The sequence below is a fragment of the Myotis daubentonii genome, chromosome 8 (assembly GCF_963259705.1).
Source record: "Myotis daubentonii chromosome 8, mMyoDau2.1, whole genome shotgun sequence".
NCBI lineage: Eukaryota > Metazoa > Chordata > Mammalia > Chiroptera > Vespertilionidae > Myotis > Myotis daubentonii.
In genome coordinates this window covers 32,415,507-32,439,856 of record NC_081847.1, presented here as the reverse complement: position 1 = coordinate 32,439,856, position 24,350 = coordinate 32,415,507, and the positions used below count along the sequence as shown (strand labels likewise).

General features: G+C 49.8%; 1 protein-coding gene and 1 pseudogene across 3 annotated transcripts in view; one reads left to right on the top strand and one right to left on the bottom strand.

Annotated features, from left to right (window-relative positions):
* Positions 1-1,081: 1,081 nt before the first annotated feature.
* Positions 1,082-24,350, bottom strand: part of LOC132239440 (signal-regulatory protein beta-1-like) — a 30,457-nt gene continuing 7,188 nt past the window's right edge. Inside the window, exons 2-7 of one of the 3 annotated variants that reach the window (XM_059705745.1) lie at positions 19,313-19,666; positions 15,081-15,434; positions 10,827-11,180; positions 6,814-7,134; positions 5,944-6,267; positions 4,333-4,450 (exon numbers count right to left, since the gene is read on the bottom strand). In XM_059705745.1, the coding sequence (XP_059561728.1) occupies positions 5,951-6,267; positions 6,814-7,134; positions 10,827-11,180; positions 15,081-15,434; positions 19,313-19,666 (1,700 nt within the window). In that variant the 3' untranslated portion in view covers positions 4,333-4,450; positions 5,944-5,950. Of the gene's footprint in view, positions 1,541-4,332; positions 4,451-5,943; positions 6,268-6,813; positions 7,135-10,826; positions 11,181-15,080; positions 15,435-19,312; positions 19,667-24,350 lie in introns of those variants that run through there. The other 2 variants (XM_059705747.1, XM_059705746.1) reach the window with 2 other exon arrangements.
* Positions 22,007-22,846, top strand: LOC132240093 (L-aminoadipate-semialdehyde dehydrogenase-phosphopantetheinyl transferase-like; annotated as a pseudogene).

The following is a 24,350-nucleotide window of genomic DNA, read 5'->3' as shown; positions in this document are numbered from 1 at the left end:
CTTCTTTGTTCTCTGTTGCTCCGAATACCTGAGGTGCCATTTCAGTGTCCAGAGGGGAGGCAGGCACATGGGAGGCTGGATCCTCAGGCAGCAGCATTTAAGTATGAATGTAGACCTCTATCAGGAAAGGCTGGGAGGTGGGAGCTAAGGCTCTTGGGAATAGCCAGGGAAGAACTGGCTTTTTGTTTTCTACAATCCTTGGGCTCCACTAAGACCAGCCCCACTGGCCGCAAGAGCCAGGCAGTCAAGGGGAGTGTTCCCTGAGCAGCAGCCGCAAGTCAGGGCTCTCACCCTGTGCACAAGCTGCTCTCAGGGAGGCACCAGCCACCTGGGGGCCATGGAGGAGCATGTGCACCTGACACCCTCTCAGCTCTCTGATCTCTGGAAAGGATGGTTGGCCCCTGATGTGTGATAGATGAGAAGCTGACCCTCAGCTGCAGCCTTTATGAGAAGCAAATAGGCCTCTTGAGGGAAAGACTGGGCCCTGGGCATTTCTCTCTGCTGCCTCGTGGTGAGACCTGGGAGGTAGCGACAGGGAGTCCTCACAGGCCACTGAGAACTGCTTCTTGGCTGTCGTCCTTGGACCTTGTGGACTCAAGTCCTGTTGGCTCTCAGACATACTTTATTTGGAGGCTCATCCCTCATGGGGAAGTTTAAAATTTGGGGTGCTCAATGTTGGGTCTGAATCCCACTCCTCAAGGAGAAGTGGGGGGGTGGGTCTCCTCTGATTATATGTCACTGAGCGGGGTATGGAGTTATGGAGAGACTGTGTCAGGTAACAACCTGAGATTGTGGCTCATCTTCTTTTATTTGATTTAGGTGTTTTTGGTGTGTGTGTCCAAGGTCTGGGAGTTGCTCAGCTGGTCTCTGTGTATCTTTCCAGAATTGTCACATTAGTAGCTGCAGTTTCAGTAATTTTGTGGGCAAAGGTGAGGTCAAATGCCTCCTAACTCATCATCTTGAACCAAAGTGGTTTTGCTTTAAAGAAAAAGAACCTATTTTCTCAGGTCATGATGTAGCAACACAGTCAGTGAGTTCGATGCCCAATGCTCACAGAGAAGCCAAGTCTGAGGCAAGAGTGTTTCATAGAGAAAAGATGTATTCGTCCAGCTGCCAAACCAGGAGCCAGAGACAGGGCTCAGATCTGTCTCCTCCCTCATCCTGGACTACAGACTCAGAGCAAATTTAAGGGGAAGGAGAAAGTATACATATGTGTTCATTCTAATCAGGAGTCTTGATAGGACAGTGTTGAAACGAAGTCGGATAAGGTAAGGAATGAAAAAGGTGACAGAAGGTATAAAGGCATTCCTAGAGGGTGGGGTCAGATTGGGTGAGATCTAGGTGCCCAGCCAAGAGCAAATTCCTGAGCCCCCTCCATCTACGCACAGGATCTGGCAAAGGGTAAATTTTGGTTTCGGCCATCCATCGGGTTTGTGGAGTCATTAGTAGGCTTTCTGCACCTTTGCATGGCTCTGGGACCAGTCTGACTCAGTAGTCCTTAGGCACTGTGTGTGGGGGGGGGGGGTCTTGCTGTTCTCTTCTGAAAACAACAACAACAACAATAACTGTTAGGAGTGGTTTAGTATTAGGGATTGTTTTTCATTACATTAGGGTTTGTTTCAGTTCCTGCCCATGCTAGCAAGCGTGTGACCAGCTCTGAAGCAAATGTGGATCTTGCTGTCTTCAAATAGATTCGTGGATGCAGGTGCCAGACTACAAGTGGGGTAATTTTCCCCAGAAAAGTCTGAGAACGTGTTCAGGCAGCCTGGCCCCTGGGAAAGCTTTCCGTGTGATTACTTCACCGAGCTGGAAAACACAGAGGGTGCAAGTTCCTCAATGAGCAAAGGAAGAAAAGGGTCTGTATCACACACAGTCTTGTTCCAGACCCTGTGTGCGCTCATAGATTTCTCTCTCCTCTCAAGCCCCACAATTCTTTGGGGTGGCATGATTCCCATCTTACAGGGGAGGAAATTGGCTCAGAGAGTGTTAGTGAGTTGCTCAAGCTCACGTAGCTGGTATGTGTTTTCCAGTATCTGAACCCATGTTTCTATGCCTATAAGACCTCAGAGCGGAACTTCTCCCCTGCGATTTGTCTAAGGGACTTTGACTTCTCACTCAGTGTCTGGTGTATCATAGGATTGTGTGTTCTTAATGGGTCGTCTGGTCCATAGATTCTATACTTAGTCATTCTAGGTAAAAACTTTTTTGAAAAACAACTATATACTATATTTATCAAGAAAAATAATTTTCAGCCCTGGCCAGTGTTTCTCAGTGGTTAGAGTGTCGGCCAGAGCACCGAAGGGTCTCAGGTTCTATTTCTGGTGAAAGGCATAAACCTGGGTTTCAGGTTCAATCCTTGGCCCTGAGTGGGGCTTGAGGCAACTAATCAATCTCTTTCTCTCTTTCTCCCTCTCTCCCTACTCCCTTTCTGCCTCCCTTCTTCCCTTTCACTCTCTCTTAAAAAAAAATAATGGAAAATAATATCCTCAGGTGAGGATTAACAAAAAAAAAAAAAAAGAAAAAAAATGTTCGAATCACCTACCAATGAATGTAAATGCCATTCCACAAGAGAAAGGGTATTTTATTTATTTTTTTATATATATTTTATTGATTTTTTACAGAGAGGAAGGGAGAGGGATAGAGAGTTAGAAACATCAATGAGAGAGAAACATCAACCAGCTGCCTCCTGCACACCCACTACCAGGGATGTGCCTGCAGCCAAGGTACATGCCCTTGGCCGGAATCGAACCTGGGACCATTCAGTCCGCAGGCTGACGCTCTATCCACTGAGCCAAACCGGTTAGGGCGAGAAAGGGTATTTTAATACCAAGAAAACAGAAAGATAATAATTAACTTCTTTATTTATTCAAGATATATTCATTGGATATATATTATGAAAAATTACTTTCATCTCTATAAATAATCCTAAACCATGATAATTGGAATTCTGTGTGTGTGTGCGTGTGTGTGTTTGAGAGGAACTTTTTTTTTTACAATACATGAAAAAAAACCATACTGAGAAAATCTACTGAGACAGGCATGAAGAGTGAGAGTGTGTGGCATTTGAATGAAGATCCTCTTGCCTCTTCTTCCTTCAACTTAACAAGAACAACCTCAGACTGGTACAGCCAGGACACAGGGCTGCCCCTGCCCCAGTTGAAATATTTCAGGAATCCTCAACTTACCTGAAAGCACTGTACCTTAGCTACATAACATCCTTAAAGGGCAACCACAAAGAGTTCTTAAAGGCACACCCATTATTTAACCAATGGCAAAGTTAATCTGAGTAGGAAACTATCAAATTGCAGAACTTGGTCATAGTATTGCTTTCTCTTCCTCCAGCTTCCAGGTCAGTGGTGACTCCTGAAGGGCTGATTGCACTTGAGGTCACCGTCTCTTCACTGCCCTCAATTCCTAGCATCCTGTCTCCCACTCCTGTCCCATCTAAGTCATGTGTACGGGATAACGGAGCTGCGATAATTTGGGTTCTGTCTGTGTGTCTGAGAGGACCTGTGAGAAGACCCAGCTCTGGGGCATCAAGGGCCACGAGAAGGAGCAGGAGCCTGTGGGCAGCAGTTCAGGGTTGGGGGAGGCATTTGGAGCAGAGTCCATAGAAGCTTCTAGTCAACTTGTTTTCTTGGGTTGGGCCCTTCGTGGAAAAAGGAGGCAGCAGAGCTGAGAGTGGCACGTAACAGGGGAGAAAGGAAGGAGCTGTGGGAAATGTGTCCGCCTTTAATTACCTGCTCATCATTCAAGGAAAGTTCCCTACGTGTCTCCTATGTCCTGGGCTGTCTTCCTCCAGGAATGCGGGTCATTAGAGCACACGCGGTCCCTGGCATTGGACTCTGCCCCTGGTCCTCCTCCCAGATCCTGGTCCTCCCCCATGCCTCCCCTCTGTCCCACAGAGCGTCAGACTGGGAATAGCCATCAGAGCAGCTGACCGGGGCTTCTCAGCATTACTGTGAATGTGGGTTCCTTCTGCCCAAGGAGCCCAGGCAATCAAATCAACTAGATGTGGTCTCCCAGGGAACCGCCCACCCGGCTGGCCTCATTCAGTTTCCTCTGCCCACTTCTTCTGCAGGTGCCCTGAGACTCTGTGAACACCTTTCAAAACCACCGAGTCAGCCTCCTCCTACAGGACGCCACACATTTCCTGGGAGGTAGGAATCTCTTAAAGGCACCTGCAAGTCTCCTGCCAGTATTAATAGAGGGGTGTCACCTTGTCTAAATTCCACCTGGGCCCTCACCGTGTGTACCCTGTGGGCTGACCGCTCCTATTGACCTGCTCCTCTGGGACAGACGTTAGCCTGCCCTCCCTGTCCCACAACTTACAGTCGGGCTCTCCGCTGCCTGTGGACATAGATGGCAGAGACACCAGCCATCAGCAGCACCTTGCAGCCCAGGAGGCCGAGGAGCACAGCCAAGAAGACCTGAGTAGATAGTCCTGGGCCTGCAAATCAAGGGACAGGGGAAGCCATTAGAGGAGACCCTTCCAGAGTCCTCGACCCACTCCATCCGAGGCTACCTGCACCCGCGACCACTCTGAACCCATGGGCTCCCGCTTGAGGCAGCAATCCGGTAAAGAGGTTCTTTATCCTCAGTGACCCCGTGAGTAGGCTGCCGGAGTCGTCCTCCTTGAGGGCGGTGGTGGGCGGAATGTGTACTCAGTGACCCATAGTGTGGCGCCTGATGTACTGACTTGGTCCTCACACCCTATGGTGCAGGTAGTATTATTCTCATTCTGATGAGGAAACTGAGGCTCAGAGAGTTAACAAGGGCTCAGATTAGTGCAGATTCAAAGCTGGAAAAATACATCTTTTTTTTCCATCGAATGACACTGAGCCTTTTTGTTATTGATGAGGACAAGTCTAACCCAGTGGTCGGCAAACTGCAGCTGGTGAGCCTCAGGCGGCTCTGTAGCCCCTTGAGTGTGGCTCTTCCACAAAATACCACGTGCGGGCATGCATGTACAGTGAGATTGAAACTTTGTGGACCATGCGGGCCGTATCCGGCCCGTTTGAAATGAATAAAACTATTGAAAAAAAAGACCGTACCCTTTTATGTAATGATGTTTACTTTGAATTTATATTAGTTCACACAAACACTCCATCCATGCTTTTGTTCCGGCCCTCCGGTCCAGTTTAAGAACCCATTGTGGCCCTCGAGTCAAAAAGTTTGCCCACCCCTGCTCTAGGCCCATGGGCAATGCCCAACTGAGCAGGAACATGTCTCTATCCTATACGTGTTTTATAGGCTGGTAGGGCCTGTCCTCTGAGACTCAGATTAACCCAATTAGTTTAGCCCAGTTATTTGGTGTTACGACAAGAGGTCTTCCCAACACCCCTCCATTGCTCCCGGAGTCCCTTCTGCAAAACTCCAAACTCCTAACATGGGTGACGGAACAAAGATCTTAAAGGACTGAAATTTGCAACAAAGATCTTAAAGGACTGAAATGTGCGTGTAGGAATTGTTCAGTGAGCAGTTGTTATGATTGCTGTTTCACTGTCATAAATAGGGGACAACAGGGGCCCATGCTGTGACCATTCAGTGCCACCTGGGTGCCTGGTCCAGCTGAGAACGACAAGGATGGAATGGAGATGAGAACGGGGTTAGAAAGAGCTGGAGGAGGCAGGGGATGACATGGCCGGTGAATGTGGTGACTGTCAGGTGAACAAAGCAAGAGGCAGGACACTTTGAACAGGGTGGTCTCCCTCCCTCTTTCTTTAATGTTTATTGATGTGAAAAGATCTATAAGTATCTACCAAACTCTTACCAGTGGTGACTATGGAGCGTGGGGTTTGGGGAGGGGAGCTCACTTCAAAATGTAACTTTCTATCTATAGACTTCTAGGTTGTTCTGTAATAAGAATTACTACTTATAACAGTACGTAAAAGTAAAGATAAAATTTATTCAGAGCCGGGTCAGTTAAAGTGGGGGCCTCACCAGAGGGTTAATCTGGGTCCTTCTGGTGAGCAGGGGCCGCCACGGTGACGGTTTTGGTGACGGCCGGCTGCCCATCGTGCTCCACCTGGCAGGTGAGCATCGCATCCTCCCTGTGGGCAGACAGATTCACGAGGAGCCAGCTCCTCCCGCTGAAGGTCCCATCCTTGTTCTCTACGAGGGTCGGGGCCGTTTCTGTTCGGGACGTGTTCCCGTTCTCCAGCCAGGTCAGCTGTAGGCGCCGGGGGTAGAAGTTCTTCACCAGGCAGGTGACCTTCTTCTGTTTCTCTGACACCGTGTCCTGGGTGACCTCCAAGGTGGGCGGAACTGAAACAGCACAGGGCACAGCTCTGACCTCATGGGACACAGATCACCCAGGCGGGCTCCACCTTAGCTCCCCCACCACAGTAAGGGGATCTCAGAGGGCAGGTGCTCAGACACTGATGGTGCTCTTTCATAGGAATGAAATCACTAAGCACAGGAGCCTGCACACAGTAGGTGCTCAGGGATCCCAGCTCCTGTGAGAGTAATGTGACTAAAGTAAACAAGCACAGCCTGGTATGCAGTTGAAATATAACTGTAGAAAATTAAATGAAATTACCAAGCACATAGGACTTGGTTTATAGTAGGTGCTCAGTTATTGGAGTTGCTATTGGTAAAGCAGATAAAACTACCAAGTACAGTGGTGGATGTTCACCTGACAGCTGCCATTAAACATGGTGAGTGATGGGCACATCTAGGTGCCTGGTGAAGGGAAGGATTGTCAGGAATTTGATTCCAGGGAAGTCAAACTCTGGAGCAAAGAGCAGGGGGAGGAGCAGGCTGGGAGGACAGGGGCCAGGTGTGGCTTGGGCTGGGTGTGAGGGGCTCTACCTCGGATGGCCTCAGACACGTTGGCAGTCCCACGAAGAGGAGGGTCCCCCTGTAGGGTGTCGTGGGCCACCTGGCAGATGACCTGGGAGCGGACATCCCCCGGGGCCAGCCGCACCCTGGCTGTGCTGGAGACGCTGTAGGAAGGGCTGTCTCCCTCTGGGTGCACGGTGGTCTGGGAGGCTGGGAGCTCATTCCCATCCTTGAACCATTTCAGGGTGATGTCTCTGGGGGAGAAGCCGTGGGACTGGCAGGTGAAGCTCACTGTCTGCCCAGGCGGCGACCTGCCCGTGGGGCCCGACACCACAGGGCGAGAGGGTTTGGCTGTAAAAGGAACATAATGAACAATGAACATGACTGTGATTCTCACCCCTAACCACAAGCATGTGGCACTGTCAAACCTTTTATATATTGTGTGTTAGCCTTCTATTAATGCTGGGAGGGCGTGTCATCATCCCCGTGTTGCAAAGGAGGACACTCATGCTCCCAGAGGTGAATTCTGAGTGAGGGGCAGGGCCGACAAGGAGTTCCAGGCCTGCATTCAAAGTCCAACTTTTTTCCCTCCAGATGATTTCCCACAGTCTGGGCCCAGGGACAGAGTTCCTGGTTAGTCTCATTTTTGTGCGCTGGCTGTTCATAGCTGGTCTCCAATCCGTACAGACCCATGAATGGAGCGATGATTATCATCCTCATCAAGTGGGAAACTGAGGACTTGGGGGAGACAGAGACTTGCCCAGAGCACACAGCTGTGGGATGACAATGCCATGGCTCAGTGAGGGTCTGTCCTCTCTATAGGCTCACCTGAAACATTCTATAAAGGCAGATTGGATTATATTATCAGTATTTGATTAATCAGAGATTTTATTACTATTATGTTATTCTACACCATTTCTGCAGGTGAGGAGGTGAGGCCCAGCCAAGTTAAGTGGGTCATGACTCTGACATAACTCCTTGATTTGGGGGTGCAACTCTGTGCTGGTGATTGAGACAGGGCACCTCAAATCCTTTCCACTCTCCTAAAAGGAGTCCATGATCATCACCATTTTAGAGATGAGAAAACTGAAACAGAGAAATGAAGGAACTGTCCCTTTGGCCACGACTGTCCCCATGGATATTTCCTGGGGCCTCCCAGGTATTCACGTCCATCAGCAGCGCCAGTGCCCACCTTCAGGAGCCTGACCCTGACCACCACCTGCTCCAGGGAGGAGTGCCCTCCAGTGCCCAGGCCGGGGGCCCTGCAGCAATAAATGGGAGAAAGGGCTCCTGACAGTGAGACTATGAACTCCTGCTCACTGGGGCCGCAGGGCCCTCTAGGAAATGCCCCCTCCTCTCCCTCAGTCTGCAGAGACAGGGATGCTGCCCATGGCGGTGCTGGGGCTCAGCGACCCCTCTCTGCTCTGTCCAGGCCACTGAGCCAGGCGGCTCCTGCGGCTGCTCAGTGAGGAAAACACCACAAAGCAGGGAAAGGCCTCCTGAATGCCTCCACAGACAGAGCCATGTCCTGCAGGAATAGTTTCAGGCCACATCATGGGACATTTGAGGGTCTGTCTCCTCTCAGTCGTAAAGCTAGACCTGCCTCCACTGAGGACCCTTTTAAAAAAGTTTTTTTTTCCTGAAGAACATAAAAATGCATGATTCTAAGAAAAGGGTTGGAGCTTTTTCCACACATTGAAAAGCACAGTGTAAGATTGCGGTGAGCAGGGGCTGTCAGTTCTGCTGCTTGAGATTCAAATCTTAGTTCCCCTTCCTGCTCAATTCAGGTTTCCTCTCTGAGCATCAGTGTCCTCATCTAACAAAGGGGCAACAATGGCCCCTCCCTCCCAGCACTGGCTGTAGGAGTAAATGCCACCATGAAGACAGGACCCCTGACCTCTCCTACCTCCTGCTTTCTCAGCCAGGGTATCACCTGGGCAAGTAGCTCAAGGAAGGGGAACGAGCTCTCTACCAGGAGGCAGCAGATCCGAGTGATGATGGAGCCACTGACACCTGTGATGCCCTAGGCAAGGGACACAGTCTGGTATCTTAGTAATGTATGTAAATCAGGATAAGCCACCTTCCCTGCCTGTGTCCAGTTGTGGGGAGACTACAGTGCCATCATGTCTAGGAGGGAAAGTGGGCAATACCCACACAAATGAAAATACACGCACCCTGTGACCTAGCAATGTCACTTCCCGTGATCACCTCCCTCTGAGTAGGGTGACACATGGACAAGGGTATCCTGTGTCACTCTGTGACTAGCCCAAGGCTGGGAACAACTCACATCCACCAACAGAAGACAGTGAGTGTGTGGGGAGCGGTCTCGGTTTGACAAGGTCCCGAGAAGACAGTCTCTCACAAGGTGGGCTGCCACACACTCTATCCCTCTAAAGTTCAAGTTACTCATTTAGCTTGCTAAATGCCACATAAGCAGGAAATTGTGCTGCAGCAGCTTAGCATGTGAGTATAAGGAAGTTGTCTACCTGAGCTCAGAACAAGAAAGTCAGTCTCAGCCACCGACTGAGACGGAGGAACGGAAAAAGGGAAGTTGGCCGAAACAGAGGGGAGACTTGCACTGATGATATCAAAAATTGCTTAAGTCTGCTAAGTGCATATGTAACCAGTGAGTGTATAAATAGCCTGTGTGAAATAAACTCAGGACTGAGGTCCTGAACAGTCAGTCCTCCTGATCCCATCTTTGCGTCTGTCTCTTTTCTTAATCCTCACCACCCTTTCAGGTACCGTTCGACTGTAGTGCTGTCGGGCTCGAGCATGAGTGAACTATGCTGTCTCCACAGGCTGGAGGGAGGCAGCTGTTGAAGGAGGGGCAGCTCTAGGTGCTGATGTGGATGCTCGATTTGGGGCGATGTGGCTGCAGGTAGGGAGAGGTTCCCTGTCACCTAGGTCCACAAAGGCTGAGAGTGAGGGCATGTGTAGCTCTCGGTATCAATGCAAATAAGAGGTGCTGGTGTGCTGCACTGAACTTTAATTCATTGCTGCATTCACCAGGCTTTGTGATGGATAGAGTGTCTATATCGGGAGCAGAAAAACATTGCTAAAATCAGATGGGGCTCTGGAACAACCTCCTCACTCACTGGCTGTGTGAATTTGGGGAAAGCCCCTGTCACCTTTTGACCTCCGGCGCCCCTCTGTACATGGGGAGTCAGGCTGGATGGTGTTAAGTTCCGCACGTGCTCACAGTCCAGGATGCAGGATCCTGGGCCTCTGGTAAAACACCCTCAATGAGAACGGTGTTGTCTCAGTGGGATGGCCCCTAAGGCTCCCATATGGGGAGCCTCTTCCAAGGGTGAGGGACATTCTGAGACGACCCAACTCTGCTTGGAGGCTTCATGACAGTGACTGGGATTCTGGAATAAAGGGGGGTCCCAGGCAGACCCACAGTGATCACCCACTTCTGGGCATCTCCTCCCAGCGGGGCTGTCAGAGTGAACAGTGAGTCTGGGGCTCTCAGGATTTCCTTCTCCTGTGCTGTTTCTGAGGCTGAGATAAAGCAGCACCTGCTCTACTCCCTGCCCTCAGTGAGTTTCTCCCACTGGAGGGAAGGGAACGGAGCTTCGAGGGGAATAGCTGTTGCCTGCTTTGTTCTGCAGCTGCCTCAGCTGCCACAGCAGGAGCTCAGTGGGTGTCACTGAGGAGGAGCCTCAGCCCCATTGAGGGGAGCACTCCCTGGAGGTGGGTGAGGTCTGGCCTTGTGATGGGCAAGTCACTCAGCTGCTCAGTTCCTCATCCCTGGCACCAAGGGCCTGGGCAGTACTGAAAGGGCAGGGCTGGGGAGCCAGACAAGTGGGGGTTCCAGACTTTTCCCACCACTGACCAGCCATGGTGGCTGAGCCAAGAACATGACATCTCCAGGCCTCAGCTTCCCTGGTCTGCAGACGGGGTGAAATCAGACCATGAATCAGAGCAGCACTGTAAGCACCCACCTCCGCACTTGACTCTTAGTTGTTGCTCAAAGTATGGAAGTTGTTCTTACTGACTGGTTGTCACACATGAGGAACAAAGGATCCCCCTGTACTCACCACTCACGGTGAGCTGAGTGCCTGCTCCAGACTTGAGCTCCGTGTCATCACCACCTCCTCTCCGGAACTTCACACAGTAGTAGGTCCCTGTGTCTGCTGGGGTGAGGTTACTGATGCGGATGGAAAAGTCCATGTTGTCTCTCCTGGTGACGTCTGCAACACTTGTTACTCGGGGGGAGTGGCCTCCTCTGAGACTGTAGATTAACTCCCGGCCTGGCCCTGTCCCTCTGAACCATAGGATGGGCCCCACCGGGGTCAGGGAGGTCACGGTGCAGCTCAGAGTGGCCGTCTCTCCAGCTGTGACCGACACTGACTTCTGAGGCTGAATCACCTGCAGCTCCGCACCTGCCCCTCCTGGAGGGAAGCACAGAGCAGGTATTTATTCACCATCTGGGAGCCTGTGGGCTCGGTCAGTATTTACCAACAACAGCTTTCATCGACCGAGTGCGCACCCTGAGCGGGGCTTGAGCCCAGCACCTTGCATGTGTCATACATGTAACCCTCACGAGCCTGTAATGTGAGAGCCTATAACAAATGAGGAAACTGAGGCACAGAGAGGTAATTTGATGTGGCAAAGAGTGCGTTTGAGTTTCCCCCATCAAGTGGGTCTGCTTGGTGCTAGCAATGGAGCGGGTGCACTGGGCCTTTTCCTGCAACACTTGGCTGCCCACCTGAGCAGAATGGCTCCTGGAGGTACCACCAGCAGCCTGAGGAGTTCGTCTCTGCCAAAGACACTAAGGCAGCCATGGCTCGTCGTCTGATGATGAGGAAGTTAGTGCAGAGAAATAGAACATCCCTTGGAATAACATTCATTGGAGGGAACTGCAAAAGGGAAACCAGTTCTTGCAAAAGACTCATCGAATCCTTACCCAGTTTCATCTTTCTCTTGTTAAAGGGACCGGGTGGTACTTGCTGCTGAACCTGAGCTACAAGTTGGAATTGAACCAGGCCGTGGCTCAAATTCAGAATGCCTTCTGAGTATGAAAGAAAAGTTTACCAACAAGGAATGGGAAGCTCCCAGAAGCTTTAAGGACAAATGGACTTGGCTGCATATGCTCTATGGGCATCAGACACTGAAAGAAAGCTTCATAGAAGACATAGGTGCTGGACTAGGGTTTGAATCGCAATGGCTTGAATGTGTTATGTCCCCACTAATCCTAGAGACGGGCCAGGTTTATAAAGAAACACGTTTGTGGCTGGATGGAGAAAGAGGAAAAGAATGGGCGTTTGAGGAGAGCCAAACAGAGGAGCACCATCTGTGGCAGTAGCTCCTAGGAAACCCGATGCATCCAGACATCAGATGCTTCATCTCAGGATGATCCCACACCCCCAGAGGCAGGTGCTGTCCTTCCCTACAGGACTTAGTGTCACCTGCTGTTCCTGTGAGCCCTGCACAGCCTTCATTTGGGACAGTTTCTCTTCACCGAAGAAGTTCCTACAGGAAATGCTACAAAGTCATGATATGATAAGTAAGAAGGGGAAAGGACTGTGATTATCACCACTAATGATTAGCATGTGGCACTGTCAAACCGTCTATATACTGCTTTTGATCCTTCTGTTAATGCTGGGAGGGCGTGTCATCATCCCCGTGTTGCAAAGGAGGACACTCATGCTCCCAGAGGTGAACTCTGAGTGAGGGGCAGGGCAGATAAGCAATTCCAGGCCTGCGTTCAAAGTCCAACTTTTTCCCCTCCAGATGATTTCCCTTCAGTCTGTGCCCAGGAACATAACACCTTGATTTGAGTCGAGAATATGAACTCCTTCTCACTGGGGCCGCAGGGCCCTCTAGGACATGCCCCCTCCTCTCCCTCAGTCTGCAGAGACAGGGATGCTGCCAACAGTGGTGCTGGGGCTCAGCGACCCCTCTGTGCTCTGTCCAGGCCACTGTGCCAGGCTGCTCCTGCGGCAGCTCAGTGAGGAAAACACCAGAAAGAAGGGAAGACCTCCTGGATGCCTCCACAGACAGAGCCATGTCCTGTAGGAATAGTTTCAGGCCTTATCATGGGACATGTGAGGGTCTCTCTCCTCTCAGTCGTAAAGCTAGACCTGCGTCCCCTGAGGACCCTTTGAAAAAATTTTATTTTCTGAAGAACATAAAAATGCATGATTCTGCTCTAACCAGTTTGGCTCAGTGGATAGACTCGAGGGTCCCACGTTTGATTCTGGTCAAGGGCATGTACCTAGGTTGCGGGCACATACCCAGTAGGGAGTGTGCAGCTGATTGATGTTTCTCTCTCATCGATGTTTCTAACTCTCTATCCCTCTTCCTTCCTCTCTGTAAAAAAATCAATAAAAGATATATTTTTTAAAAAATGCATGATTCTAAGAAGAGGGTTGGAGCTTTCTCCACACATTGAGAAGCACAGTGTAGGATTGTGGCGAGCAGGGGCTGTGAGTTATGCTGCTTGAGATTCAAATCTTAGTTCCCCTTCCTGCTCAGTTCAGGTCCCCTCTCTGAGTATCAGTATCCTCATCTAACAAAGGGGCAAAGATGGCCTCTCCCTCGCAACATTGGCTGTAGGAGTAAATATCACCATGAAGACAGGACCCCTGACCTCTCCCACCTCCTTCATTCTCAGCCAGGGCATCACCTGGGCAAGGAGCTCAGGAAGGGGAAGGAGCTCTCTACCAGGAGGCAGCAGATCTGAGTGGTGATGGAGCCACTGACACCTGTGATGGCCTAGGCAAGGTACACAGTCTGGTATCTTAGTAATACATGTAAATCAGGATAAGGCACCCTCCCTACCTGTGTCCAGGAGTTGTGGGGAAATCCCATTGCCACCATGTCTAGGAGGGGAATTTGACAAGACCCACACAAATTAAAATACACGCACCCTGTGACCTAGCAATGCCACTTCCACTGGGGCCTCCATCTTGAGTAGGGTGACCCATGGACAAGGGTATCCTGTGTCACTGTGTGACTAGCCCAAGGCTGGGAAGAACTCACATCCATCAACAGAAGATAGTGAATGAACAATGCTGTCTCCATAGGCTGGAGTGGGAGGCAGCTGTTGAAGGAGGGGCAGCTCTAGGTGCTGATGTGGATGCTCGATTTGGGGCGATGTGGCTACAGGTAGGGAGAAGTTCCCCATCACCTTGGGCCTCAAAGGCTGAGAGTGAGGGCCATGTGAAGCTCTGGGTAGCAGTGAAAACAAGAGGTGCTGGTGTGCTGTACTGAACTTTAATTCATTGCCTGCATTCACCAGGCATTTTGATGGATAGAGTATCTGTGTCTGAAGCAGGAAAAAGTTGGTAAAATCAGATGGGGTTCTGGAACAACCTCTTCACTCACTGGCCATGTGACTTTGGGCAAAGCCACTGTCACCTTTTGACCTCAGGTGCCCCTCTGTACCTGGGAAGTCAGGCTGGATGGTCTGAAGGTCCCTGCGTGCTCCCAGTCCAGGATTCAGGATCCTGGGCCTCTGGTAAAACACCTTCAATGAGAACAGTGTTGCCTCAATGGGACGGCCCCTAGGTCACCCACATGGGGAGCCTCTTCCAAGGGTGAGGGACATTCTGAGACAACCCAACTCTGCTTGGAGGCTTTGTTACAGTGACTGGGATTCTGGAATAAAGGGGGTTTCCAGTCAGACCCACAGTGATCACCCACTTCTGGGCATCTCCTCCCAGCGGGGCTGCCAGAGTGAACAGTGAGTCTGGGGCTCTCAGGATTTCCTTCTCCTGTGCTGTTTCTGAGGCTGAGATAAAGCAGCACCTGCTCTACTCCCTGCCCTCAGTGAGTTTCTCCCACTGGAGGGAAGGGAACGAAGCTTCGTGGGGAATAGCTGTTGCCTGCTTTGTTCTGCAGCTGCCTCAGCACCCAGCGCAAAGCTTGGCTCAGAGCAGGTGCCCAGTGGGTGTCACTAAGGAGTAGCCTTGGCCACATTGAGGGGAGCACTCCCTGGAGGTGGGTGAGGTCTGGCCTTGTGATGGGCAAGTCACTCAGCTGTTCAGTTCCCTCATCCCTGGCACCAAGGGGCTGACAGGATTGAAAGGCCAGGGCTGGGGAGCCAGACAAGCAGAGGTTACAGACTTTTCCCACCACTGACCAGCCATGGTGGCTGAGCAAATAGCATGACATCTCCAGACCTCAGCTTCCCTGGTCTGCAGACGGAGTGAAATCAGACCATGAATCAGAGCAGGACTATAAGCACCCACCTCCACACTTGACTCTTAGTTGTTGCTCAAAGTATGGAAGTTGTTCTTACTGACTGGTTGTCACACATGAGGGACAAAGGATCCCCCTGTACTCACCACTCACGCTGAGCTGAGTGCCTGCTCCAGACTTGAGCTCCGTGTCATCACCACCTCCTCTACGGAACTTCACACAGTAGTAGGTCCCTGTGTCTGCTGGGGTGATGTTACTGATGCGGATGGAAAAGTCCAAGTTGTCTCTCCTCGTGGTGTCTGCAACCCATGTTACCCGGGGGGAGGGGCCTCCTCTGGCACTGTAGATTAACTCCCGGCCTGGCCCTGTCCCTCTGAACCATAGGATGGGCCCCACCGGGGTCAGGGAGGTCACGGTGCAGCTCAGAGTGGCCGTCTCTCCGGCTGTGACCGACACTGACTTCTGAGGCTGAATCACCTGCAGCTCCGCACCTGCCCCTCCTGGAGGGAAGCACAGAGCAGGTATTTATTCACCATCTGGGAGCCTGTGGGCTCGGTCAGTATTTATCAACAACAGCTTTCATCGACCGAGTGCGCACCCTGAGGGGGACTTGAGCTCAGCACACTGCACGTGTCATACATGTAACCCTCACAACCAACCTGTAATGTGAGAGCCTATAACAAATGAGGAAACTGAGGCACAGAGAGGTAATTTAATGTGGCAGAGTGGGTTTAAGTTCACCCCATCAAGTGGGTCTGATTGGTGCCAGCAATGGAGAGGGTGCGCTGGGCCTTTTCCTGCAAGACTTGGCTGCACAGCTGAGCAGAATGGCTCCTGGAGGTACCACCAGCAGCCCGAGGAGTTCGTCTCTGCCAGGGACGCTAAAGCAGTCATGGCTGGTCGTCTGATGATGAGGAAGTTAGTGCAGAGAAATAGAACATCCCTTGGAATAACATTCATTTGAGGGAACTGCAAAAGAGAAATCAGTTCTTGCCAAAGACTCATTGAATCCTTACCCAGTTTCATCTTTCTCTTGTTAAAGAGATCGGGCAGTACTTGCTGCTGAACTTGAGCTACAATTTGGAATTGAACCAGGCAGTGGCTCAACTTCAGAATGCCTTCTGAGTATGAAAGAAAATTTTACCAACAAAGAACGGTAAGCAATCAGAATCTTTAAGGATGAATGCACTTGGCTGCATATGCTCTATGGGCATCGGGCCCTGACGGAAAGCTTCATAGAAGCCATAGGTGCTGGACTTGGGTTTGAATCGCAATGGCTTGAATGTGTTATGTCCACACTGAACCTGGAGACTGGCGAGGTTTAAAAAGAAACACATTTGTGTCTGGATGGAGAAGGAGGAAAAGAATGGGCGTTTGAAGAGAGCCAAACAGATGAGCACCATCTGTGGCAGTAGCTCCTAGGAAACCCGATGCATTCAGACATCAGATGCTTCATCTCAGGATGATCCCACACCCCCAGAGGCAGGTGCTGTCCTTCCCTACAGGACTTGGTGTCACCTGCTGTACTTATGAGCCCTGCACAGCCTTCATTTGGGACAGTTTCTCTTCACCGAAGAAGTTCCTACAGGAAATGCTACAAAGTCATGATATGATAAGTAAGAAGGGGAAAGGACTGTGATTATCACCACTAATGATTAGCATGTGGCACTGTCAAACTGTCTATATACTGCTTTGTTTCTTCTGTTAATGCTGAAAGGGCAGGTCATCATCCCCATATTGCAAAGGAGGACACTCACGTTCCCAGAGGTGAACTCTGAGTGAAGGGCAGGGCCGATAAGCAATTCCAGGCCTGCGTTCAAAGTCAACTTTTTCCTCTCCAGATGATTTCCCACAGTCTGGGCCCAGAAACATAACACCTTGATTTGAGTCAAGAATATGAGCTCCTGCTCACTGGGGCCGCAGGGCCCTCTAGGACATGCCCCCTCCTCACCCTCAGTCTGCAGAGACAGGGATGCTGCCAACAGCGGTGCTGGGGCTCAGCGACCCCTCTGTGCTCTGTCCAGGCCACTGTGCCAGGCTGCTCCTGTGGCAGCTCAGTGAGGAAAACACCAGAAAGAAGGGAAGACCTCCTGGATGCCTCCACAGACAGAGCCATGTCGTGCAGGAATAGTTTCAGGCCTTATCATGGGACATTTGAGGGTCTGTCTCCTCTCAGTCATAAAGCTAGACCTGCCTCCCCTGAGGACCCATAAAAATTTTTTTTTCCTGAAGAACATAAAAATGCATGATTCTGCCCTAACCGGTTTGGCTCAGTGGGCAGAGCACTGGCCTCCAGACTCAAGGGTCCCAAGTTCGTTTCTGGTCAAGGGCATGTACCTTGGTTGTGGGCACATACCCAGTAGGGAGTGTGCAGGAGGCAGCTGATTGATGTTTCTCTCTCATCGAAGTTTCTAACTCTCTATCCCTCTCCCTCTCTGTAAAAAAAATCAATAATATATATATTTTTTTAAAAAAGCATGATTCTAAGAAAAGGGTTGGAGCTTTCTCCACACGTTGACAAGCACAGTGTAGGATTGTGGCAAGCAGGGGCTTTGAGTTATGCTGCTTGAGATTCAAATCATAGTTCCCCTTCCTGCTCAGTTGAGCATCAGTGTCCTCATCTAACAAAGGGGCAATGATGGCCCCTCCCTTGTGCACTGGCTGTGGGAGTAAATGCCACCATGAAGAGAGGACCCCTGACCTCTCCCACCTCCTCCTTTCTCAGCCAGGGCATCACCTGGGAAAGTAGCTCAGGAAGGGGAACGAGCTCTCTACCAGGAGGCAGCAGATCCGAGCGGTGATGGAGCCACTGACATCTGTGATGGCCTCGGCAAGGGACACAGTCTGGTATCTTAGTAATGTATGTAAAACCACCTTCCCTGTCTGTGTCCAGGAGTTGTGGGGAGATCCCATTGCCACCATGTCTAGGAGGTTAATTTGGCAATACCCACACAAATTAAAATGCACACACCCTGTGACCAAGCAATGACGCTTGCAGTGGGCACCTACCTCTTGAGTAGGATGACCCATGTACAAGGGTATCCTGTGTCACTGTGTGAATGGCCCAAGGCTGGGAACCACTCACACCCACCAACAGAAGACAGTGAGTGAACGATGCTGTCTCCACAGGCCGGAGGGAGGCAGCTGCTGAAGGAGGGGAAGCTCTAGGTGCTGATGTGGATGCTCCATTTGGGGCAATGTGGCTGCAGGTAGGGGGAAGTTCACAGTCACCTTGGGCCTCAAAGGCTGAGAGTGAGGGGAATGTGAAGCTCTGGGTATCAGTGAAAATAAGAGGTACTGGTGTGCTGTCCTGAACTTCATTGCCTGCATTCACCAGGCATTTTGATGGATAGAGTGTCTGTGTCTGAAGCAGGAAAAAGTTGATAAAATCAGATGGGGTTCTGGAACAATCTCCTCACTCATTGGCCATGAGACTTTGGGCAAAGCCCCTGTCACCTTTTGACCTCAGGCATCACTCTGTACCTGGGGAGTCAGGCAGGATGGTCTGAAGGTCCCTGCGTGCTCAGGGATCCTGGGCCTCTGGTAAAACACCCTCAATGAGAACGGTGTTGCCTCAATGGGACGACCCCTAAGTCTCCCACATGGGGAGCCTCTTCCAAGGGTGAGGGACATTCTGAGACGACCCAACTCTGCTTTAAGGCTGCGTTACAGTGACTGGGATTCTGGAATAAAGCGGGGGCGGTCCCCAGGCAGACCCACAGTGATCGCCCACTTCTGAGCATGCCCTCCCAGTGGGGCTGTCAGAGGGAACAGTGAAGCTGGGCCTCTCAGGATTTCCTTCTCCTGTGATGTTTCTGAGGCTGAGATAAAGCAGCACCTTCTCTACTCCCTGCCCTCAGTGAGTTTCTCCCAGTGGAGGGAAGAGAACAAAGATTCGTGGGGAATAGCTGTTGCCTGCTTTGTTCTGCAGCTGCCTCATCACCCAGCTCAAAGCTTGGCTCCCAGCAGGTGCCAGTGGGTGTCACTAAGAAGGAGTCTTGGCCACATTGAGGGGAGTACTCTCTGGAGGTGGGTGAGGTCTGGCCTGTGATGGGCAAGTCACTTAGCTGTTCAGTTTCCTCATTCCTGCAAACAAGGGCTGGACAGGATTGAAAGGCCAGGGCTGAGGAGCCAGACAATTGGGGGTTCCAGACTTTTCCCACCACTGACCAGTCGTGGTGGGTGGCTGAGCAAAGAACATGACATGTCCAGGCCTCAGCTTATGTGGTCTGAAGACGGGGTGATATCAGACCACGAATCAAATCATGAGTATAAGCACCCACCTCCACACTTGACTCTTAGTTGTTGCTCAAAGATGGAAGTCGTTCTTACTGACTTGTGGTCACACATGAGGGACAAAGGATCCCCCTGTACTCACCACTCACGCTGAGCTGAGTGCCTGCTCCAGACTTGAGCTCCGTGTCATCACCACCTCCTCTCCGGAACTTCACACAGTAGTAGGTCCCTGTGTCTGCTGGGGTGATGTTACTGATGCGGATGGAAAAGTCCAAGTTGTCTCTCCTCGTGGTGTCTGCAACCCATGTTACCCGGAGGGAGGGGCCTCCTCTGAGACTGTAGATTAACTCCCGGCCTGGCCCTGTCCCTCTGAACCATAGGATGGGCCCCACCGGGGTCAGGGAGGTCACAGTGCAGCTCAGAGTGGCCATCTCTCCGGCTGTGACCGACACTGACTTCTGAGGCTGAATCACCTGCAGCTCCGCACCTGCCCCTGCTGGAGGGAATCACAGAGCAGGTATTTATTCACCTTATTGGAGCCTGTGGGCTCGGTCAGTATTTATCAACAACAGCTTTCATGGACCGAGTGCACACCCTGAGGGGGACTTGAGCTCAGCACACTGCACGTGTCATACATGTAACCCTCACAATGAGCCTGTAATGTGAGAGCCTATAAAAAATGAGGAAACTGAGGAAAACCAAGATGGTGGCATAGGCAAACACTGGAGTTTGCTGCCTCGCACAACCACTTCAGAAATACAACTAAAAGACGAAACGGACATCACCCAGAACCACAGGAAGGCTGGCTGAGTGGAAATTCTACAACTAGAAGGAAAGAGAAAAGCATACCAAGACTCAGGGGAGGTGCGTTGCGGAAGTAAAATACTAAGGTACAGAGACGCACCCAGAGCGGGCTGGCGGCTGAGGGTGGGGTTGTCTTTTGCAATCTTAAGGGAGTCTCAGGCTCTGAGCTCCAGTTCTGGGCGAGTCTCTGGGGACCTATACTCATACGGGAGAAGCGGGACTGTCTGGCATCGGTCGGAACTCGAGGGCAGCTTTCTCTCGGAGGTACTTGCAGCAATTGCTGGGACACTGAGAAGCAGGGCCTCTGAAGGCAGGACTGATTGCAGCCATAACTGCTCGATTCGCCCGCCCCATTGATCCCCTGGGACCCACCCTGCCCAAGCCTTGCACGAGGCGTTTGCTGGATAGCCTCAGACAGAGGCTAGATTAGCACCTCCCAAGAGATCCAAGACAGAAGTTCTCCCACTGCAGACACAGCTAATTCTCACAGCCAATTGGCCTGGAGGTCAATTCCTCCCAGTGTTAACTACAACAATTAAGGCTTAACTACAACAAGACTGTGCACAAAGACAACAAGGGGGTGCACCAAGGTTGTCCTCCTCAGGTAATTGGGGAGGCTGAACCACTGGGCCCTAGAGGACACTTAGCACAGAAAACCACTTTATCAACACATGGAAGCATAAAAAATGCGGAGACAAAGAAACAGGACACAAATGACAGAAATGGAGGAAAGCAAACGGCTGGATATAGAGTTCAAAACCACACTTTTAAGGTTTTTCAAGAACTGTCTAGAAGCCGCCGATAAATTTAGTAAGACCCTTGAAAATACTGGTGAGAACGCTGATAAATGTAGTGAGATCCTCAAGAAATCTAGTGAGACCCTCTATGTTGTGATAAAGGACCAACTAGAAATTTAGCATACACTGACTGAAATAACGATTATTATACAGGCTCCCAACAGCAGACCAGAGGAGCGCAAGAATCAAGGCAAAGATTTGAAATGCGAAGAAGCAAAAAACACCCAACTGGAGAAGCAAAGAGAAAAAAGAATCCAAAAATATGAAGATAGTGTAAGGAGCCCCTGGGACAGCTTCAAGCGTACCAACATCAGAATTATAGGGGTGCCAGAAGAAGAGAGAGAGCAAGATATTGAAAACCTCTTTGAAGAAATAATGACAGAAAACTTCCCCTACCTGGTGAAAGAAATAGACTTATAAGTCCAGGAAGCGCAGAGAACCCCAAACAAAAGGAATCCAAAGAGGACCACACCAAGGCACATCCTAATTAAAATGCCAAGAGCAAAAGACAAAGAGAAAATCTTAAAAGCAGCAAGAGAAAAAAAGTCAGTTACCTACAAGGGAGTACCCATACGATTGTCAGCTGATTTCTCAACAGAAACTTTGCAGGCCAGAAGGGAGTGGCAAGAAATATTCAAAGTGATGAATGCCAAGAACCTACAACCAAGATTACTTTATCCAGCAAAGCTATCATTCAGAATTGAAGGTCAGATAAAGAGCTTCACTGATAAGAAAACGCTAAAGGAGTTCATCACCACCAAACCAGTATTATATGAAATGCTGAAAGGTTTCCTTTAAGAAGAGGAAGAAGAAGAAAAAGGTAAAGATACTAATTATGAACAACAAATACACATTTATCAACAAATGAATCTAAAAATCAAGTGAATAAATAATCTGATGAACAGAATGAACTGGTGATTATAATAGAATCAGGGGCATAGAAAGGGAATGGACTGACTATTCTTGGAGGGTAAAGGGGTGTGGGGGATGCTGGAAGAGACTGGACCAAAATCGCGTACCTACGAATGAGGACAGTGGGTGGGGAGTGAGGGCAGAGGGTGGGGTAGGAACTGGGTCGAGTGGAGTTACAGGGGTAAAAAAGAGGAACAAATGTAATAATCTGAGCAATAAAGATTTAATAAAAAAAATAAAAAATGAGGAAACTGAGGCATAGAGAGGTAATTTGATGTGGCAAAGAGTGGGTTTAAGTTTCCCCCATCAGGTGGGTGCCAGCAATGGAGATTGTGCACTGGGCCTTTTCCTGCAACACTTGGCTGCGTAGCTGAGCAGAATGGCTCCTGGAGGTACCACCAGCAGCCCGAGGAGTTTGTCTCTGCCAGGGACGCTAAGGCAGTCATGGCTGGTCGTCTGATGATGAGGAAGTTAGTGCAGAGAAATAGAACATCCCTTGGAATAACATTCATTTGAGGGAACTGCAAAAGGGAAATCAGTTCTTGCCAAAGACTCATCGAATCGTTACCCAGTTTCATCTTTCTCTTGTTAAAGGGACCGGGTAGTACTTACTGCTGAACCTGAGCTACAAGTTGGAATTGAACCAGGCAGTGGCTCAACTTCAGAATGCCTTCTGAGTATGAAAGAAATTTTTACCAACAAAGAACGGGAAGCAATCAGAATCTTTAAGGATGAACGGACTTGACTGCATAAGTTCTATGGGCACCGGCCCTGAAGGAAAGCTTCATAGAAGCCATAGGTGCTAGACTAGGGTTTGAATTGCAATGGTTTGAAAGTGATATGTACCCACTAAACCTGGACACTGGACAGGTTTATAAAGAAACACATTTGTGTCTGGATGGAGAAGGAGGAAAAGAATGGGCGTTTGAGGAGAGCCAAACAGATGAGCACCATCTGTGGCAGTAGCTCCTAGGAAACTCGATGCATCTAGACATCAGGATGCTTCATCTCAGGATGATCCCACACCCCCACAGGTAGTTCCTGTCTTCCCTACAGGACTTAGTATCACCTGCTGCTCCTGTGAGCCCTGCACAGCCTTCATTTTGGGACTGTTTTTCTTCACAGAAGAAGTTCTGATGGGAAATGCTACAAAGTCAAGATAAATAAGAAAGGGAAATGAAAACTGTTCGTGATATTCTCTATTCACTAAAACCCCCCAAATGCCTGATACCTCTTATTGTTTAATATCAAGTAGTGAAATAATTTCATTGTTTCCATTATTAAAATGGAAAAGTGAGTGTAAATTGTAAGAAATTAGATACTTTACTTAGTACAAACATTTGGAATGTCTTATAATCTTTTATTTTATTAATCATGCCCAGATATCCAATCATAGTAAGTAACATGTTTTATTTTATTTTATTCATTTATTGTCTAGAGAGAGAGAGAACAAGAGAGTCACAGATAGCGAGAGAGAGGGAGAGAGAGAGAATATTGTTGTTCCACTTATTTACCCATTAACTAGAGGCCCGGTGCATGAAGATTCATGCAAGAATGAGCCTTCCTTCCCTTGGCTACTGGCACCACCTTCGCTCCAGAGGGAGCTGCCTTTTTGCCTTCCCACGCTGCCAAGAGGCCCGGAGCTGTTGGGCTGGTGTGGAATGCCTGAGTCGTTTCACGGCAACAATTCAAGCGCCCTGCCCCGCCCCCAGCTGCTTGGTGCCAGTGCATGCAAATTAACCTGCCATCTTTGTGTGGTTTAATTTGCATACTCACTCCTGATTGGCTGGTGGGCGTCATGAAGGTATGGTCAATTTGCATCTTTCTCTTTTATTAGTGTAGATTGGTTGATTCTTGTATGTGCAATAACCAGAGATTGAACTCGCAACCTTGGTGTATCGGGAAGATGCTTTAACCAAACGAGCAAGCCAGCCAGGATGTAAATAATGTGTTTTTAGAGGATCAAGTAGCATTCATAATAGAGGAAACATTGTTATAGGTAGCATGAATGTAATGGTGAACTGAAAAAATGTCATCTGTATTGTCATTATAATAATAAAATGATTAACATTGAATTTTTTAAAAAAAGGGTGTGTTTAAGTGCCATGTCATCTCTTGAAGTGTCACTCTTCCCCAAATATTTCTGCTTTCCACTCTCTGGCCTCATGGAGTGTCGTACTTCTAGACCAGTGGTCGGCAAACTGTGGCTCACAAGCCACATACGGCTTTTTGGCCCCATGAGTGTGGCTCTTCCACAAAATACCGACTTCTACACATGGGCCATGAAGTTTCAATTGCACTGTACATGTGTGCCCGCACGTGGTATTTTTTGGAAGAGCCACACCCAAGGGGGGCAAAGAGCTGCATGTGGCTCGCAAGCTGCAGTTTGCCAACAACTGTTCTAGACCAGGGGTGGGCAAACTTTTTGACTCGAGGGCCACAATGGGTTCTTAAACTGGACCGGAGGGCCGGAACAAAAGCATGGATGGAGTGTTTGTGTGAACTAATATAAATTCAAAGTAAACATCATTACATAAAAGGGTACGGTCTTTTTTTTTTAGTTTTATTCATTTCAAACGGGCCGGATCCGGCCCGTGGGCTGTAATTTGCCCACGGCTGTTCTAGACCATTGCCAGGTGGGATCAGGAGACTTCCGTAGACCACTGA